This window comes from Callithrix jacchus, chromosome 1 (assembly GCF_049354715.1).
Source record: "Callithrix jacchus isolate 240 chromosome 1, calJac240_pri, whole genome shotgun sequence".
NCBI lineage: Eukaryota > Metazoa > Chordata > Mammalia > Primates > Cebidae > Callithrix > Callithrix jacchus.
In genome coordinates this window covers 178619294-178638186 of record NC_133502.1, presented here as the reverse complement: position 1 = coordinate 178638186, position 18893 = coordinate 178619294, and the positions used below count along the sequence as shown (strand labels likewise).

At 46.3% G+C, this 18893-nt stretch overlaps 1 protein-coding gene across 29 annotated transcripts in view; it reads left to right on the top strand.

Annotated features, from left to right (window-relative positions):
• The first annotated feature begins 2634 nt into the window (after nucleotides 1–2634).
• The window catches only part of FNBP1 (formin binding protein 1), a 160292-nt gene continuing 144033 nt past the window's right edge, over nucleotides 2635–18893 (top strand). For all 29 annotated transcript variants that reach the window (XM_009004097.5, XM_078329475.1, XM_078329460.1 and 26 more), the window contains exon 1: nucleotides 2635–2890. In XM_009004097.5, coding sequence (XP_009002345.2) covers nucleotides 2867–2890 — 24 coding nt within the window. In that variant the 5' untranslated portion in view covers nucleotides 2635–2866. The remainder of the gene's footprint in view (nucleotides 2891–18893) is intronic.

The following is an 18893-nucleotide window of genomic DNA, read 5'->3' as shown; positions in this document are numbered from 1 at the left end:
GATTCTGACACTTTCAAGCATTTCCCAGTTACTGCCAAAGCTTAATGAAGTTAAAAATATTTGCAGTGTGGTATATAATTTTTGTTTTTGAGACAGAGTCTCACTGTGTTGCCCAGCCTGGAGTACAGTGGTATGATCTTGGCTCACTGCGACCTCCGCCTCCTGGGTTCAAGTGATTCTCCTGCCTCAGCCTCCCAAAGTGCTGGGATTACAGGCACCTGGCCCAGTGTGGTATAACTCACTTCCATAGAGCTCTGCAGCAGCTTTTGATGAGTTCATATAACTAACAGTTTCCTGCTTACTCATCTTAAAAAGTTTCATCTTCATGTGGTCTCTTTTTTTCTTCTGCTGTCCCTTCCTCTTCCTCTTTCTCTTCTTTAAAGCAGCAGGTTGTTTTACTTCTTGATTAGAGTATTTTCACAAGTGGTCACTGTTTTTGAGAAGTCTCCAAGAACTCGGTCAAGATTAGATCATTGTATTTGCTTGAAAAGTCAAGCCTTGGCAGGAAGGTGATTACTGAGGCAGTCTTGTTAGATATACCTGCATTGCATGTACCATTTCCAAATTTTAGCAGACTAAACTGTGCAGCATTGTTTGAATTTCCCCCTCCAACTCACTCTGGCTATTAATCTGCCTTAGGACATGGGTAGCTGGTTGTTCTGATTGTTATATACCTGGAGTATATAGACCTCCAGTCTCTGGAGGGAAGAGAACTCAGACCTGGTAACTGAGAGCAAAATATTTATACAGACACAAAAATGGGGGTGGGCAGGAAGGGAGGGTTGTAACTGAAAAAAGGCAGACCAAAAACAGTTTTGACAACTTAAATTTATTGTAACTGCCCAACAAAGGAAGTAGACTTGGAGGTTTATCTGCAAGAGTGGTTTTTTTCCCTCTAACTCTTAACTCATTATTATTTATTTACTTTTATTTTTTGAGACAGTCTTGTTCTGTCACTGAGCCTGGAGTGTAGTGGTGTGATCTCTGCTCACTGTAACCTCCGCTTCCCCGGTTCAAGCAATTCTCCTGCTTCAGCCTCCTAAATAGCTGGGATTACAGGCAACCATCAACACGCCTGGCTAATTTTTGTAATTTTAGTAGAGATGGGGTTTCGCCATGTTGGTCAGGCTGGTCTCAAACTCCTGACTTCAGGTAATCCACTCACTTTGGCTTCCCAAAGTGCTGGGATTATAGTTATGAGCCATCGCACCCGGCCTTAATTCATTATTGTTAATATTTTTGAGACAGGGTCTTGCTGTATTGCTCAAGCTGAAGGGCAATGGCATGATCATAGATCACTGCAACTTCAGCCTCCTGCGCTCAAGCAATCTTCCTGTCCCAGCCTCCCGATTAGTGGGACCACACTTGCATGCTACCATGCCCAGTTAGGCTCTTTTTTTTTTTTGTAGAGACAGGGTCTTGCAATGTTGCCCAGGCTGGTCTCAAATTCCTGGGATACAGCCATCCTCCGGCCTGGGCCTCCCAAAGTGCTGGGATTACAGGTGGGAGCCACCAGACCTGGTTTAGCTCCACCTTTTAATAGAGAATGATAAGCAGGTTGAAAATGGTGGGGTGGGATTGGAGAAATGCATCAGTGTAAAATATTTTTAAACTTGGGCCCCATTTTGAGAGTCACATGGTTATTCAGAAAAGGATCTATTAGTAGCATTAACCAAGGGAGAAAGATAAGCTGTGGGGAAAGGCCTAGTGATTCAGAGGAGTTGGAACACCAAACATTCTCCATAGCTTGTCAGGAACATTTGTGCAGACCTCTGTAATATACAGAGAAGGAGTTCGTCTACACCAGCCCAAGGCCTCGGCTCACCTCCCTGATCCTCAGGGACGCACGGTCAGATGGACGCGTTATTTCCTCCATTAAGCGGACTGCGCTCTGCGCTTCCAGCGGTGGAGGCGTTGTCCACTTCCACCTGGCGGGCACATGTCGGAGGCTGGATTTGAACCAAGAGTTACCTGTGTACCCAACGCCTTTGCTTTTTATCCACTAGGCGGTAACGTGATTTCACATCCGAGAGTTTTTTGGCTGAACAAGTTGGAAATCACTGGTTTCAGAGATTGGAAATCACCGGGTGCACGCCCCTGGATTCTATCTCCAGCCACTCGAGGTCGTTGATGCTGGCCTCGACGTCCCTATCTGCACAGCGCGCAGACACCACGTACCGGGCCCCACTCCCACCGCCCCAGCCTACCGGGCTCTCAGGCCTCCCATGGGCGGTGGGAAAGGAGCCTCCGGGCTGACTCTGCACGACGCGCATGGCTGCCAGGGGAAGGTATTGTCCTTAAATCCCGAGCGGCGCTGCGCGCAGGGGAGCGATCTTAGACCGCGGCGGAGCAGCGTTGATCCCCGGGGCGGGTCGCGTTCCAAGGCGAGCACTAGTCCTACGAGCATAGTGGTCACTAAGAAGTCATTAGAAAATTGGCAGAGGGAGTCCTCGGGATCCGGGTCCCTCTGTGCCTCACGCCTCCCTCCGGTTCCTTCCGCACCCCGGGGCGACGCAGACCCGGCCGGGGGAGCCCGGGGGAGGGGGCCTGGGCGGGGCGGGCGCGCGTGCGCGAGCTGTCAGGCTGGCCCCGCCCCCGCGCCCCTCCTCTCGCGCCCCTCCCCCGCTCTCGGGTGTAGGGCGGGCGGGCGCTGCGGCGGCCGCGGCTGCTGCTTCCTCGGGCCATTTTGCTGTGGCGCGGCGGGGAGGAGGAGTCGCCGAGGAGACCCCGGGAGAGGAGCTGCGAGCCGGAGGAGGCCGCGCGGGCTCCGGGCTTTCCGCGGTCTCGGGGATCTCGGGGGGCAAAGGGATCGCCGGGGAAGGGGACCGGAGAGCCGCGCGGAGCGCCCCTTCGCGCCCCCTGCACCATGAGCTGGGGCACTGAGCTCTGGGTAAGTGAGGGGCTGGGCCCGCGGGCAGATGCGGGGCGCGCGCTGCATTTCCCTGCGGCCTGGGGAGGGGGCGCGGACAGCGCTGCCGGGCGGAGGCGAGGGCGCGCTGGTCTGGGTCTCCGCGGCCTGGGGAGGAGGCGGGGGTCCCTGTGCCCCTCGTCGGCCTTGGCCCGAGCGGGAGCTGCGGGCCGGTTAGTCCTTCGGAGGCGAGGGGAGTTGGTGCTGGTCCCCGGCGGCCTGAGGAACTGCGCGGGCAGGCCTCCCTGTCCCTGGCGCCCCGGGGCGGGCGGTGTGTGTCGGGCAGAGCCCTAATCCCCCGGGGCGAGCCGCGGATGCCCGGGGAGGGCTGGGACCAGGCGTGGGGGCGTGGGGGCGTGGAGGCCCCGGCGGCGCGGCGCTGCGTTGGGTCTCTGGGCGCCCGGGCCGCGAGTTCTGTCCTGGCTCCGCGGAGGCGCTGGCTGACCGCGCGCTCCCCCGGGGGCGGGGCGGCCTGGGCGGGCTCCGGGTCGGGTTTTGGGGTGCCGGAGCGAGAGTGTGGTCTTGGCTCTGGAGACTAGGACTTCTGGCCCGTGGCGACTCCGCGCACACTTATTCTCTCGGGGTAGCTCGGATCCTGAGTGGGATGTGGGCACTGCGACATCTGATCCGGAGGGGAAAGTAGTGGGAGTTGGGGAGAGATCTTACGTGATCTCCCTCAGGGAGAGGTGTTCTCGGGGTCAGTGATCTTTAACGGTTGCTCGGAGGAAAGTTTCCAATGGGGAAGGTTGGCGGCGAGGGGCACCTCGCAGAGATGCTTGGTCGTGGGGGTGCGCACAGTAAACGGGCAGCCCTTGGGGCTGAGTGCGTGCAGGGGGTGCCAGGGCGGCGACGAGCGGTCCGGCTGTGGATGGAGCTCTATCCTTGCCCTCCCAGGATTCCTGGGGAAATCACTGGGCAGGGGACGGGCAGCGAGGCGACCCTGGAAGGAGCAGACGAAATCTCAGTTACTGCACTGAAATGCCCTCAAGATGAGCCATTTCCCAGACGAACTCTGAAGTGTCTCACTACCTTTTGGAATTCTATTTGCAAAGGGTGTGGAGGAGAAAGTGTAGGGTGGTATTGAGGCCAAGAAATCTCATGTCAAAATAAAACAAGGTTAGAACAATTACGGAAACAGAGCGCATCCTCCCTTAATTGTGTGTGTGTGTGTGTGTGTGTGTGTGTGTGTCTGTGCGCGCTCGTTTGCTTTAAGTGTTTTTACATAACCATTTGTTAGGTTCAGAAGCAGCTACGGTTGTTATTACCAAAATCCTGAGGGCAGTAGCTCCTTTAAATTAAGATAATTCCTTTTATAAACATCTTCTGCCTAAAAGGGATTCATGACAGAATTTCCGCTGATGTTTACAAGTATCAATTTGAAAATAACATAGTTTAAAATGTTTGCACACACCGGTTTAGGCAAAAATCGACCACTTTGAGTGCTGTATTGAAGTTTCTTTCCTCTTCTAATCCTTCTCTCCCTTTAGCTGTCTTTAGCTTATCTGGGGTGGGGAAGCAAATCAGAAGAAATGTTTATCAAGATGTAGAAATTGTCGTACAATTTTTTTTCACTTGTTCAAACAGGAGAATGAAATTAAGGAGGGAAAGGGTACAATATATTTCTGAGTGAAATAGGGACCGAACACAATATTCTGTGATGTTGGTAAATGGGACAGAAGATAATCTCAAAGAGAGGGAGTGGCTATGAGCAAAACTGCTAAAACAGCAGCAATTGCCTGCATTATTCTGTACATTTCTTTTTGAGGGTGGAAGAGTGGGAAGGAAGGCAGGGTTAGGAGTGGTTGAAAATAAATGAGGCGGGACGCAGTGGCTCGGGCCTGGAATCCCAGCACCTTGGGAGGCCAAGTCGGAAGGATCACTTGAGCCCAGGAGTTCAAGAACAGCTTCGGCAATATCTTGAGAGGCCAGCTCTTTAAAAAAAGCAAAAAGAAAATAAATGGGAACTGGGATATATACAAATATAAATGATATGAAATCTTAGATTTGCTTCATAATTTGAGTTGTTAGTAGATGGGAGACCGTGAAACAGAGTTGCCTGTTACCGAAGCCAGTTGCTTGGTACAGAAGGGTTCATTACACTATTCTTTGTACTATGTATATTTGAAATTTTCTACAATAAAAATTGGAAATAATTTTTAAAGAAGAGTGTGAACTATTTGTAATTTTTTCACTTGATAATTTTATGAGGAAGAATGAATTAGTTAACAGTTCTGTATATGCAAGTGTATGGCAATAAGGAGTTTTAAAATACTTTTTTTTTTGAGATGGAGTCTCACTCTGTCGCTCAGGCTGGTGTGCAGTGGCATGATCTTGGCTCACTGCAGCTTCTGCATCCTGGGTTCGAGTAATTCTCCTCATCAGCCACCCAAGTAGCTGGGACTACAGGTGCCCACCACCATGTCTGGATAATTTTTTTGTGTATTTAGTAGAGACGGGGTTTTGCCATATTGGCCAGGCTGGTCTCAAATTCCTGACCTCAGGTGATCCACTTGCCTCAGCCTCCCAAAGTGCTGGGATTACAGGCGTGAGCCACCATGCCTGGCCTTGAAAAAAGACATGAGTACCAGCATTTGCCTTTGAGTAGCTTGTAGTTTAATATAGGGAAAGGAATGAACACACGATTGCACTACTAAGAGAAATGAAAAATTGAAGTTTTCAGGTGAAATGCAAAGATGTGTAAGGCCTAGTAGCTTTTGAGATTAAAAAAAAAAAAAAAAACTAGAATAATGAAGGATTATGAAAAGTAAGCCCCAATTTCTCCAGTGGTCAGACTTGGTGATGTGCGGTGCATGGCTAGCCCAGCGGAGGGCAGTGATTAAGGGTTTTCCTTGAATGGTGGCTTTGGAATCATGCACATGTATAATGAGATAATGATGGGGCACTAAAGCCAAACTTGGCAGAATTATTCTTCTAGATGGAGAAAGACAGAGCTATGGTTTGAGTGGCCATGAGTTATTTGTAACTGGTGGTTGCAGCTTTCAGGGACCTTCACAAATACTGTTAGATTTTACATACATTGTAGGACTTCAGGTTAGCGTCAATATAGGCTTTTACAAGCTAAAGGTTTCTAATGTGCATTTTACATTAAAGGCCTACTCCTAAGCCACATCCTGCTTTGTAGAGGGAGTACAACCTTTCTCTTCCTCTTTCTTTTTCACTTTTTTTTTAACCCCTCCATAGAAATAAACTTTCTTCTTCTTCTTTTTTTTTTTAATTTTTTTGAGATGGACTTTTGCTCTTGTTGCCTAGGCTGGCGTGATCTCAGTGCAACTTCCACCTCCTGGGTTCTAGTGATTCTCCTGCCTCAGCCTCCCAAGTAGCTGGGACTACAGCTGTGCGCCACCATGCCTGGCTAATTTTTTTTATTTTTAGTAGAGATGGGTTTTCATGCTGTTGACCAGGCTGGTCTCAAAATCCTGACCTCAGGTGATCCGCCCACCTTGGCATCCCAAAGTGCTGGGATTACAGGCAGTGAGGCACCTCACCCAGGCTTAAGTGGCCATTTTGAAGTAATTAGGTTACAGTAAAATAGTTTACAGCTGTTTATAACATTGCCTTTTAATCAATTTTCAAAATTTTTATTGAACAACTACTGTGTGCTAGACACCAGCCTGAATCTATTGTAAGTTACCTTGTATACATTGAAAGATAGCTATGTGGAAGCTTATAAAGTAGGTTTTACCTCTAGCCTATAACATCAGAGTCAAAAGAAAAAATTAATTTTTTTTTTTTTGAGACGGAGTTTCGCTCTTGTTACCCAGGCTGGAGTGCAATGGCGCGATCTCAGCTCACTGCAACCTCCGCCTCCTGGGTTCAGGCAATTCTCCTGCCTCAGCCTCCCGAGTAGCTGGGATTACAGGCACGTGCCACCATGCCCAGCTAATTTTTTGTATTTTTAGTAGAGATGGGGTTTCACCATGTTGACCAGGATGGTCTTGATCTCTTGACCTCGTGATCCACCCGCCTCGGCCTCCCAAAGTGCTGGGATTACAGGCTTGAGCCACTGCGCCCGGCCAAAATTAATATTTTTATGTAACATTAACCAAAATACATTTACTCAAGACTTGTTAAAAAGGCAGTGTTAGTAAGGTAAATATGTTCACTGACTTGTTGAGGTTGTGGCTGGTTGTGGGAGAAATGGCAAAGCAAGAGTTGCTTACATTTGGATTTTTTTTTCTTGCCTACTTATTGAGGGAAGTGACAGGTTACTGAAGTGTTAGTTCAGCTTTTTATTAGCTTGCTCATTAGTGTGAAGTATGAATAAATCTACTGGAAAGTTAAGCCTGCCTCATAATTATTCAACTCTTCGCAGCTAACAAATTATTCAGTGACAGAAGCTGGTTTTGCTGTCTCCTAGTATCCTCTCTGTCATCTTTATTTGCTCTGGTGCTAATGAGAAATGAAGTAGATACAAGGAAGAGAACAGAGAAACATGAGTGATGCATATTGGTTAGCAGAGTAAGAAGCCACCTGTGTTGATTGTATGTAATTTTTTTTATCTGTGATTTTTAGAACCATGCCAGGCATATAATGTACATTCAGCTGTTGGATATGTTGACATTGATTGTGGTGTGCACTTTCAAGAGGCAGCCGCGTGAGGACTGTCTACCAACTGTACTGGAAACAATGCCTGACTCAGTGTAGGAGTTCAGTAAATATTTATCGGATGAATGAATAAATCCCTTTTTTTTCCTTTTGTTTTAACATTTGCTTTTTAAAAATAATGGGAAGATAATTATAACACCTTTCTGAACTTTGGCACTTGTAAAAAAATATATAATTCTAGTTGTGTTTTTGGTAAATAGACTTTATCTTTTTAAATTTTTTATTTTTTAGGGACACAATTTTGTTCTTGTTGCCCAGGCTGGAGTGCAATGGTGTGATCTTGGCTCGCTGCAACCTCTGTTTCCCAGTTTCAAGTGATTCTCCTGCCTCAGCCTCACGAGAGTTGGGATTACAGGCATGAGCCACCATGCCTGGCTAATTTTTTGTATTTTTAGCCTTGGCCTCCCAAAGTGCTGAGATTGCAGGTGTGAGCCACTGTGCCCAACCAGACTTTATGTTTTTATATTGATTGACTGACTGATTGAGACAGAGTTTCGCTGTTGTTGCCCAGGCTGGACTGCAACAGCGAGATCTCAGCTCACCACAACCTCCGCCTCCCAGGTTCAAGCGATTCTCCTGCCTCAGCCTCCCTAGTAGCATGTACCACCACATGCAGCTAATTTTGTATTTTTAGTAGAGACGGGGTTTCTCCATGTTGGTCAGGCTGGTCTAGAGCTCCTGCCCTCAGGTGATGTGCCCGCCTCACCCTCCCAAAGTGCTGGGATTACAGGTGTGAGCCACCATGCCGGGCCGACTTTATTTTTTAGAGCAGTTTCTGTTCATAGCAAAATTGAATAGAAGGTACAGAGATTTTCCATATCCTTTCTCCCTTCAAATACACGCAGTCTAGGTTCTAGGTACCTTTTTTGACTTTATTTTATTTTTTATTTATTATTATTATTTTTTTAAAGATGGGGTTTCACCATGATGGCCAGGCTGGTCTTGAACTCCTGACCTCAGATGATCCACCCACCTCGGCCTCCCAAAGTGCTAGGATTACAGGCGTGAGCCACCGCGCCCAGCCATGACTTTAAAGTACTGTTTGAAAAATTATCTCTTCTCTGTTGTTCATTCTACTTAGGCCTGGTATATGTACGTATGTTTATATAAGAATACTTTACAGTGTGTTGAAATTTTAAACTAGTTTTTCTAACCTTAAAGTCACTAATCATTAACAGTTCCAGATATTGGAGAATTGTTACCTCTTCTTATTGCCCTTGAATGCTAAATTGGAATACACTATTAACAATAGTTCCCAGCGCTCTTTTTTCTTTTTTGAGATGGAGTTTTGCTCTGTCACCCAGGCTGGAGCACAGTGATGCAATCTCAGGTCACTGCAATCTCTGCCTCCCAGGTTCAAGTGTTTCTCATGCCTCAGCCTCCCGAGTAACTGCAGGCCTCCACCACCATGCCAGCCAATGTTTGTGTGTTTTTTTTTTTTTTTTGAGAGGGAGTTTCGCTGTTTTTTTTGAGACGGAGTTTGTTACCCAGACTGGAGTGCAATGGCACGATCTCAGCTCACTGCAACCTCCACCTTCTGGGTTCAAGCAATTCTCCTGCCTCAGCCTCCCGAGTACCTGGGACTACAGGTATGCACCACCATGCCCAGCTAATTTATGTATTTTTAGTAGAGATGGGGTTTCACCTCGTTGACCAGGATGGTCTCTATCTCTTGAACTCGTGATCCACCCGCCTCAGCCTCCCAAAGTGCTGGGATTATAGGCGTGAGCCACCGAACCCGGCCCCAATGTTTGTATTTTTTATAGTAGAGATGGGTTTCACCATGTTGGCCAGGCTGGTCACAAACTCCTGACCTGAAGTGATCTGCCTGCCTCGGCCTCCCAAAGTGCTGGTATTATAGGCATGAGCCACCATGCCCAGCCTCTACTCCTCTTTTTCTCTTTTCTTTTTTTTTTTTTTAGACGAAGTTTCGCTGTTGTTACCCAGGTTGGAGTGCAATGGCGTGATCTCGGCTCACCGCAACCTCCGCCTCCTGGGTTCAGGCAATTCTCCTGCCTCAGCCTCCTGAGTAGCTGGGATTACAGGCACGCGCCAGCACACCCAGCTAATTTTTTGTATTTTTTTTTTTTTTTTTTTAGTAGAGACGGGGTTTCACCATGTTGACCAGGTTGGTCTCGATCTCTCAACCTCGTGATCCCCCCTCTTCTGCCTCCCAAAGTGCTGGGATTACAGGCTTGAGCCACTGCGCCCAGCCACTCCTCTTTTTTCTTAACCCTTGAGAGATTTCTGTTTGGGTTAAACATGGCAAGACCAACGGGGAGATTAGTCCCTGACCCGTGGTGACCAGGGCAGAACTATCTCAGAAGAGAAACAAAATCAGCTTAGTTGTCCTCCTTACTTCTCCAAGAGAGCAAACTTGGCACATGTCTTTTCTGTTCAGTAGATATTAAAAGAAAACAAACTGTGGGAGGCCTGGAGATGTTGCAGTTGATATTTAGACATCAGTTTGTTGCCTTTGCTTTGTACATAAGGCAAAATCCTGAAAATGTGTGTTACTTGGCATTTTGGTGGGCACAACTGTACTTTAAGCACATAAGAGAGTTTTTAAGTGTCTATACTAACTGTGCGAACACATTACACTTTGTGCTTTACATTGGAGAGACGTGGAAAGTGCTTCTTTGAAGGACTGTTCTAACCAGCTAAAGCTAATACTGTGTTTCCTGCAAGTATTACTCACACTCGTTTCATCAACACCACCCACATTTAAGTATAAGGCTTTACTTTGACGCTTAAAAATTGAAAGCTACCAAGAATACATGAATGCCCTGGGAAATTAATCTAATTAGATTTTAGAATGTGGGTGTGAAGTCTTCTGGAATTAGTGTTTATGAAGAAATATTTGTTTCCTGTTTTACTTGTATACTCATACTAGCTTGAGCCTAGTAATGTGTTTAGTTAAAAAACTATTTTTTTTAAATCGTAAGAGACCAAACATGTATATTATATTAGAGAGTAATTTGGAGGGTATGTAAGGTTTTTTTTTGTTGTTTGTTTTGAGACAGAGTTTTGCTTTTGTCTGTCTCAAATCACCCAGGCTGGAGAACAGTGGAGTAATCTCGGCTCACTGCAGCCTCTGCCTCCCGGGTTCAAGTGATTCTCCTGCCTCAGCCTCCTGAGTAGCTGGGATTATAGGCACCCACCACCACGCCCAGCAAATTTTGTACTTTTAGTAAAGACGGGGTTTCACCATGTTGTCCAGGCTGGTCTCGAATGCCTAACCTCAGGTGATCCACATGCCTTGGCCTCCCAAAGTGCGGGGATTACAGGTGTGCACTACTGCCCCCGGCCTTAAGGTTTTAATATCAGTTTATTGTGATCTTCCACTTCAGACCAACCTTTAACTCAAACTGCATCCTGTTTGTAAAATTTCATGTTAAACTTACATAAAGCTTAACAACCTCAATTGTTTATAGATTCAAGCCACCACCCCCACCAACAAAAAAAGGTAGATGGAACTTCCATTTTCTTGTTGCAAAAGCCATAATACCTTTCACCTGTAAACCATAACATATAAACAATATGATTTTTTTTTTTTGGGGGGGGATGGAGTTTTGCTCTTGTTACCCAAGCTGGAGTGCAATGGCGTGATCTCGGCTCACCTCAACCTCTGCCTCCTGGGTTCAGGCAATTCTCCTGCCTCAGCCTCCTGAGTAGCTGGGATTACAGGCACGCACCACCATACCCAGCTAATTTTTTGTATTTTTAGTAGAGACGGGGTTTTACCATGTTGACCAGGATGGTCTCGATCTCCTGACCTCGTGATCTACCTGCCTCGGCCTCCCAAAGTGCTGGGATTACAGGCTTGAGCCACCGTGCCCAGCAACAATATGATTTTTTTTTTTTTGAGACGGAGTTTCGCTCTTGTTGCCCAGGCTGGAGTGCAATGGCACGATCTTGGCTCCTCGCAACCTCTGCCTTCTGGGTTCAAGCAATTCTCCTGCCTCAGCCTCCTGAGTAGCTGGGACTACAGGCGGCACCACCATACCCAGCTAATTTTTGTATTTTTAATAGAGACGGGGTTTCACCTTGTTGACCAGGATGGTCTCAATCTCCTGACCTCGTGATCCACCCATCTCGGCCTCCCAAAGTGCTGGGATTATAGGCGTGAGCCACCGCACCCAGCCCAACAATATGATTTTTTAAATTAGAGCATATAGTTCTTGTGATTGGAGTTAGGTTTTTAGTAAGAATTAATTCCTGCACCAACACCTGTGGTTTCCGTGTATACAGTACAGCAGCCACAGTTTCCATTTGTACTTGTCTACTTTGTCTCTGTGGGTTCCAAAACTGGAAATAGCTTATAACTGCAGGAACTCTATAGTTACTATAATATTTTCACATGTGCCATCCCCTATTGTCTTAAACTCTTGAATCATTGTCATCATCACTGCCATTTATTTTTATTTATTTATTTATTTATTTATTGAGACAGAGTTTTGCTCTTGTTGCCCAGGCTTGGGTGCAGTGGCATGATCTCAGCTCACTGCAACCTCTGCCTCCCAGGTTCAAGCAAGGCTTCTGCCTCAGCCTCTCGAGTAGCTGGGGATACAGGCATGAGCCACCATGCTGGGCTAATTTTGTATTTGTAGTAGAGACAGGGTTTCTCCGTGTTGGTCGGGCTGGTCTTGAACTCCCAACTGTAGGGTCCAGCCCTACAGGGTCCTTTGAGCCCCTCTCTGCTGGTGTGGAGACCAGAAACTGTAGAAATAAAAGACACAAGATGCAGAGATAGAGAAAAGAGAGTTTGGGCCCAGGGGTCCACTGCCAACCAAGGCACGGAGTCTGGCAGTGCCGGAGTGTCTGCACACTCTGACTTTTATTGAGTACAAAGCTGGGGGCAGAGCAGGCAGGGCATGACATTGGTGGTCAATGATAGGGTCAAGTACATCACGTGTCATATAGGTAGGGGCCCAAGACTTTCTAGTAGCTGATATGAGGTAAGGAGCATAATACATCAGCACTTTTCCATACTTGTCAAGAAAGAACAAAGACATTAAGATTTATATATTTTTACGGATTATCTTTTCTAAGAAAAAAGGAACCAGGTGCAGAAGCGGAGCGTGAGAGTGGACATGGAACGTGACCACTGAAACACAGCATCACATAGAGACAATTAAGCCCCTGGATGTCTGTGGCTTCCCTGACAGCCGTCAGGCCTACTGCAAAAGCTTGGAGGAGCAGAGTTTTCTCCTAACTCCTCTGGGGAAGGAGACGTCTCTGACATCTCCTTCCTCAGCTTGCTAAACAGTAGGTGCTTTCCCAGTGCTGGTGCTGCCGCACAGCTGAGGCGCCCTCAGCAGCCCTTTCATGGGCTGGCATGACAGAGGGCTTAAAGCTTCTTGCCTTAGGGTTATTCCTTTCACAATATCACCCCAGGTTCACACTCTGAGACCTGAGAGGCATTAGTAAAAGACCTAAGATCACCTATGAATAATTAAAATCACATATGAATAACTAAGACCACCTATGAATAACTGCTATGATTGTATCTCTAGTTATTTTCTTCTTCATTATTTATATGGGAATAGGCTGATGCTTCTGACTCCTGCCTTGGCACTTATGGGGTCTACCCCCCACACCAACCTCAGGTGATCGGCCCACCTTGGCCTCCCAAAGTGCTGGGATTACAGGTGTGAGCCACCGTGCCCCGCCATCACTTCCATTTATTGAGTGCCTGCCATGTCCCAGGTGCTGGGCAAAGTATTTACATCCATCATCTTGTTTATTTGTTACAAGAATCCAGCAAGGTAAGTACCATTTGCGCCAATATCCTAGAAGAAGGTACTTAGATGGAGTCAGGAGTGCAGGCTTATAGGGAAGTAACACCCGTGAAGGGAAAAGAGTGGAAGCCATCAGATTATGATGCAGTCCTGACAGACTCCACCAGGCCGATGGGGAGCTCCAGAGCAGATGCAAGAATCCTCTGGCAGAAATGGCTAGCTTTATCATTGCCTTGCTTTATCATTGGCTAGAGGTCGTCCCAAGAAGAGTTGGTCAGTCATTGGTTTGGAGTGCTACAAGAAGAGATGACCTTGACTCAAAAGATGAGGTGGAGCGTAACGGAGCTGTATGCTAGCCACAGCCCTTGCAGCTGGGCAGCGAGTTATTTTTCAGCACTTCTTCATGTTGCCCAGGCTGGAGTGCAATGGCACGATCTCCACTCACTGCAACCTCTGCCTCTCGGGTTCAAGTGATTCTCCTGCCTCAGCCTCCTGAGTAGCCGAGGCTACAGGCGCAGGTAACCACACTGCTAATTTTTGTATTTTGTTTAGAGATGGGGTCTCCCTATGTTGCCTAGGCTGGTCTTGAACTCCGGGGCTCAAGTGATCCTCCCACCTTGGCCTCCCAAAAAGCTGGGATTACAGGCCTGAGCCACCAATTTTCTTGGCCAAAAACTGGATCTTCTGTGTCAGTAGTGCACAGTTCCCTTAATCCCCATCGCTCACCCTTATTTCCCCATCACTGCTGTAGATTTTGCTTTATAAAACATTTGCTGTAATTCATATTGAGAATCACTGAGAATCAATGACTCACACCACTAAATACTGCAGAGCCAGCAGAAGCAGTCATGAATGAAGCTTGTATTCAAGCAGATGTTTCATGGATGTCTAGTGATCTCATCCTTTCAAAGCCATTGACTGTTTCTCTTTTCTAATTTAAAGAAATTAATTTGTGTGGCTATTAATTAGTAGGCATAGTATCAAGTTTCTGAATTTGCCTAACAGAAGTAGTCTTGGTGAAAAGTATTTTTAATGAAATTGAGAAAGAACAAGGAGGAATACAGAGTCTAACTCTGTCACCCAGGCTGGAATGCAGTGGCACAAACATGACTCACTGCAGCCTCAACCTCCTAGGCCCAAGCGAGCCTCTCGCCTCAGCCTCCTGAGTAGTTGGGATCACAGGTGTACACTACCACACCTGGCTAACTTTTTAAAAAATGTTTTTTGTAGAGATAGGTGTCTTCCTATGTTGCCCAGGCTGGTCTTGAACTCTTGCCCTGAAATGATCCACCTGCCTCAGCCTCCCAAAGTGCTGGGATTACAGGTGTGAGCCACCACACCTGCCCCACATTCAGGTTTTCAAAGTTCTGGGTCTTCAGAAACAAGAAACTAAATACTTTCTCCCTTATCTGTAGCAGAAGAAAACTTGGGACCTGTAAAGGAATCTGTTCCCCTCGTACTTCTGTTTGCACAGCCAAAATTGAGAATGGGTTCCTGAAATCCATTTAAAGACCAGATGGGCTCTGGAGATAAACGGTGTGGGTGCTTCCAGTTGAGTGAGGCAGTGCTGGAGGGCTCAGTCTGGGTTGCATTGCTTGCCTAATCTAATATTTATTAGTATCGGGGCAAGTCCTTGCATCTCTGTCCCTCGATTTCCCAATCTATAAAGCATGGTGTGATGCTTGCATTTCTCTTGACAAGAAGGCATAAATATGAGAGACTGTTAGTAAAGTACTTTGAGGTTGTCAGATGAAAGGTGGTAGGTAAATACAAATTATTATAATCACGGGGAGGGTTAATGAAAAAAATTCTGGTGCTTGGGAACAAATTGTAGAACTCTTTTGCTGTAAGCAGGAGAAAAATGAGCTATTTTCTGTTTCAGCCTTCTGATTTAAAATTTGGTATACATGTTAAAAATAAAATAAACCTAATATTTGGAAAATCCCTGGAAATCATTACTTTGGACAGAAAATCTGGATTTCAGCAGGTTATACCAACAGCATGTTTATGTTTTTCTTTTCTTTTTTCTTTTTTACCTTTTTCTTAAAGAAAAATAAAATCCACTCCATAACAGTAATCATACTAATTTTTAGCAATATACTTGGGCCTCCTAAAGATTTAATTTACGTTTTTCCCTAGGGGGAAATAGTTTTCTTTGGCTATTATTACCACTTTTAAAAAAATGTTCTACTGAAGTCATATTATTTCCTCGCCTAAAAAGCTGAATATTTGCTGCTTGAAACATCTAATGAATTATTCTGCCTATCAGCTTAGTTTGGGATTGATTTCTTCTTGGCAGAGATAATGAGGAGGTTTAGAAATATTTCCATTGGAACAGATATATATGGAAATTTCTGGAAATGTTTAGGGAGAGACATTTAGATTTCATGAGTGTACATGTATATATAAAATACATTTTTCACAATGACTCTGACTTTTTCTGGTGGGGGGGACGGAGTTTCGCTCTTGTTACCCAGGCTGGAGTGCAATGGCGCGATCTCGGCTCACGGCAACCTCCGCCTCCTGGGTTCAGGCAATTCTCCTGCCTCAGCCTCCTGAGTAGCTGGGATTACAGGCACACGCCACCATGTCCAGCTCATTTTTTGTATTTTGTAGTAGAGACGGGGTTTTACCTTGTTGACCAGGATGGTCCCGATCCTTTGACCTCATGATCCACCCGCCTCGGCCTCCTAAAGTGCTGGGATTACAGGCATGAGCCACTGCGCCCGGCCTGACTCTGACTTTTTAAATTTACATTTTTCTTATCAGTCAGGCATGGTGGCTCATACCTGTAATGAGCCATTTGGGAGGCCAAAGCAGGAGGATAGCTTAAGCTCGAGAGTTCAAGACCAGCTTGGGTAACATACTGAGATCCCATCTCTACTAAAAATTAAAAAATTACCTGGGCATAGTGGTGCCTGCCTGTACCCCAGCTACTTGGGAAGCTGAGAAGGGAGGATCACTTCAGGCCAGGAGGTCAAGGCTGCAGGGAGCTGTGTTTGTGCCACTGCACTCCAGCCTGGTGACAGTAAGACCCTGTCTGAAAGAAAAAATGTTTATTTTAACTTATTCTTAAAAATAGACTATTTACAGCTGGGGACGGTGGCTCACACCTGTAATCCCAGCTCTTTTGGAGGCTGAGGCAGGTGGATTACCTGAGGTCGGGAGTTCAAGACCAGCCTGAGGAACATGGAGAAACCCTGTCTCTACTAAAAATACAGAATTAGCTCAACATGGTGGTGCATCCCTGTAATCCCAGCTACTCAGGAGGCTGAGGCAGGAGAATCACTTGAACCCAGGAGGCAAAGGATGTGATGAGCTAAGATCGTGCCATTGCACTCCAGCCTGGGCAACAAGAGTGAAACTCCATCTCAAATAAATAAATAAATAAATAAAAGACTATTTACACTGTCCAGTTTCAAAAGTAAGGTATACATTTGAAGTCTCCCTGTCATCTTAGGAGAGGTTTAGTTCTTGCTATGACCATATTTGGCAAGAGGAGTGATGGTGTTTGTGCTAAATATTTATGACTTTGTGCAAGAGGAAACCAATCAAAATTATAAGAATTATATTAGGCAGGGCGTGGTGGCTCATGCCTGTAATCCCAGCACTTTGGGAGGCCCTGGGCAGGGGGATCATGAGGTCAGGAGTTTGAGACCAGCCTGACTAACATGGTGAAACCCCATCTCTACTAAAAATACAGAAAAATTAGCTGGGCGTGGTTGCACATGCCTGTAATCTCAGCTACTCAAGAGGCTGAGGCAGGAGAATCACTTGAACCTGGGAGGCGGAGGTGACAGTGAGGTCTCGCTGTTGCACTCCAGCCTGGGCAACAGAGCAAGACTCTGTCTAAAAAAAAAAAGAAAAATTATGTTATACCAGAAAAGAGATACAGACATGATGAGTATGCTTGAGACTTAAATCTTTTATGCACAGTATGTATTTTTTGAATATCTACTAAGTGCCCAGACATGGTTCTTGCTGTCAAGTACTTGATATCCTGGTGGGAGTACAGAAATGTAGACAAGCAATTATTGTGTAGGCTGGACGTGGTGGCTCATATCTATAATCCCAGCACTTTGGGAGGCCGAGGATCACCTGAGATGAGGAATTTGAGACCAGTCTGGCCAACATGGTGAAACTCTATCTCTGCTAAAAATGCAAAAATTAGCTGGGTATGGTGGCGCACACCTGTAATCCCAGCTACTTGGGAGGCTGAGGCAGGAGAATCGCTTGAATTTAGGAGGTGGGTGTTGCAGTGAGCTGAGATTGTGCCACTGCACTCCAGCCTGGGCAAAAGAGCAAGACTCCCTCTCAAAAAAGAAAAAAAAAGAAATTATTGTGTAATAAGGACGAAGGTAGGGTAACTCCATGGAAATCTACACAGGAGTGTAACTCAGGTGGGGAAGTGGCATCCAAGTGGAGTCCTGAAGGACTAGTAAGTTATACAAGTGAAGTGGGGTGGTCAGAAAGGTGGAGGGGATCTGGACAGAGCCTTCCAGGAAAACAGGGAGGAAATGGTATTTCCAGAGGGTCACAGAGGGCATGGAGCTCTCAAATGAGCAGAGCAGGTGATGAAGTTGTAAGAGGAGCCTGAAAAGGCAGACAGTAGCTAAAAACCATGTGGGACTATGGTTCAAGGAAATACCCTTGAACTGCTGAAGACAGGTGGCTGTGGTGCCAGTTTTCAGCATGGAGAAGGATGGAGAGGAGCTAGGTAGCTGCAGGCTGTGCCAGGCCTACTGGCTAACTGGATTACTGGAGTGGGTCTGAGTAGAGAGCCTTTCTATGTATTGCATTTCTCAACCTGTTTATGTGGGTGGAATTGGGTGAAAATGAATTGCTGGGGAGCCTTGGACGTTCAAGGGAAGACCTAGTAGTGAACAAAGGCCACCCTCTGCCTCCTTCCACTTCAGGATGTTCAATGGGGAGGTGGGTTCCCTGCTCTGGCTTGTGGGATAAATCAAATATCAGCCACGGGTCCTTTTTTTTTCCTACCAGCCTGGTACAAAACCTAAACCTACCATCACTTTATTCTTGTCCTCTCTGTCTCTGCTCAGATGATACAACCTTGTGAGGGTTAGTGGGGTTTGTTCCCCAGCTCTTTTTAAACTATCAGGTTTCTTATTTTCAATATGCCTGAGGTGACTCACACCAACTGAACTCCCAAGCCTGTTGAATACACCAGAATGAATTTTAAACGTATAGTGAGAAGTATATTCATAAGCAGACTGGATATTCATGTTTGCTGATCCGTGCGTTCTCTCCCTGTAGGCTACTCTGTGTGAAAAGCTAAATTCTGTCTGCATTTCTTGGAGAGCATAAAATGAAAGTAGGATGAATGTAGTGGCTGATGACACCAAGCAGCGGGAGCTCTAGGCATCTACCTCTTCTAGAGGACAGGTCCACGTTACAGATAGAACAGTCTATTTTATAGATATTGTGTAGATGGTTCCTTTCCTGCTAACCCATTCTTTCTTTCTTTTTTTTTTGGAAGACAGAATCTTGCTCCATCACTCAGTCTGGAGTGCAGTCGAGCAATCTCTGCTCATTGCAACCTCTGCCTCCGAGGTTCAAGAGATTCTCTTGCCTCAGCCTCCTGAGTATCTGGGATTACA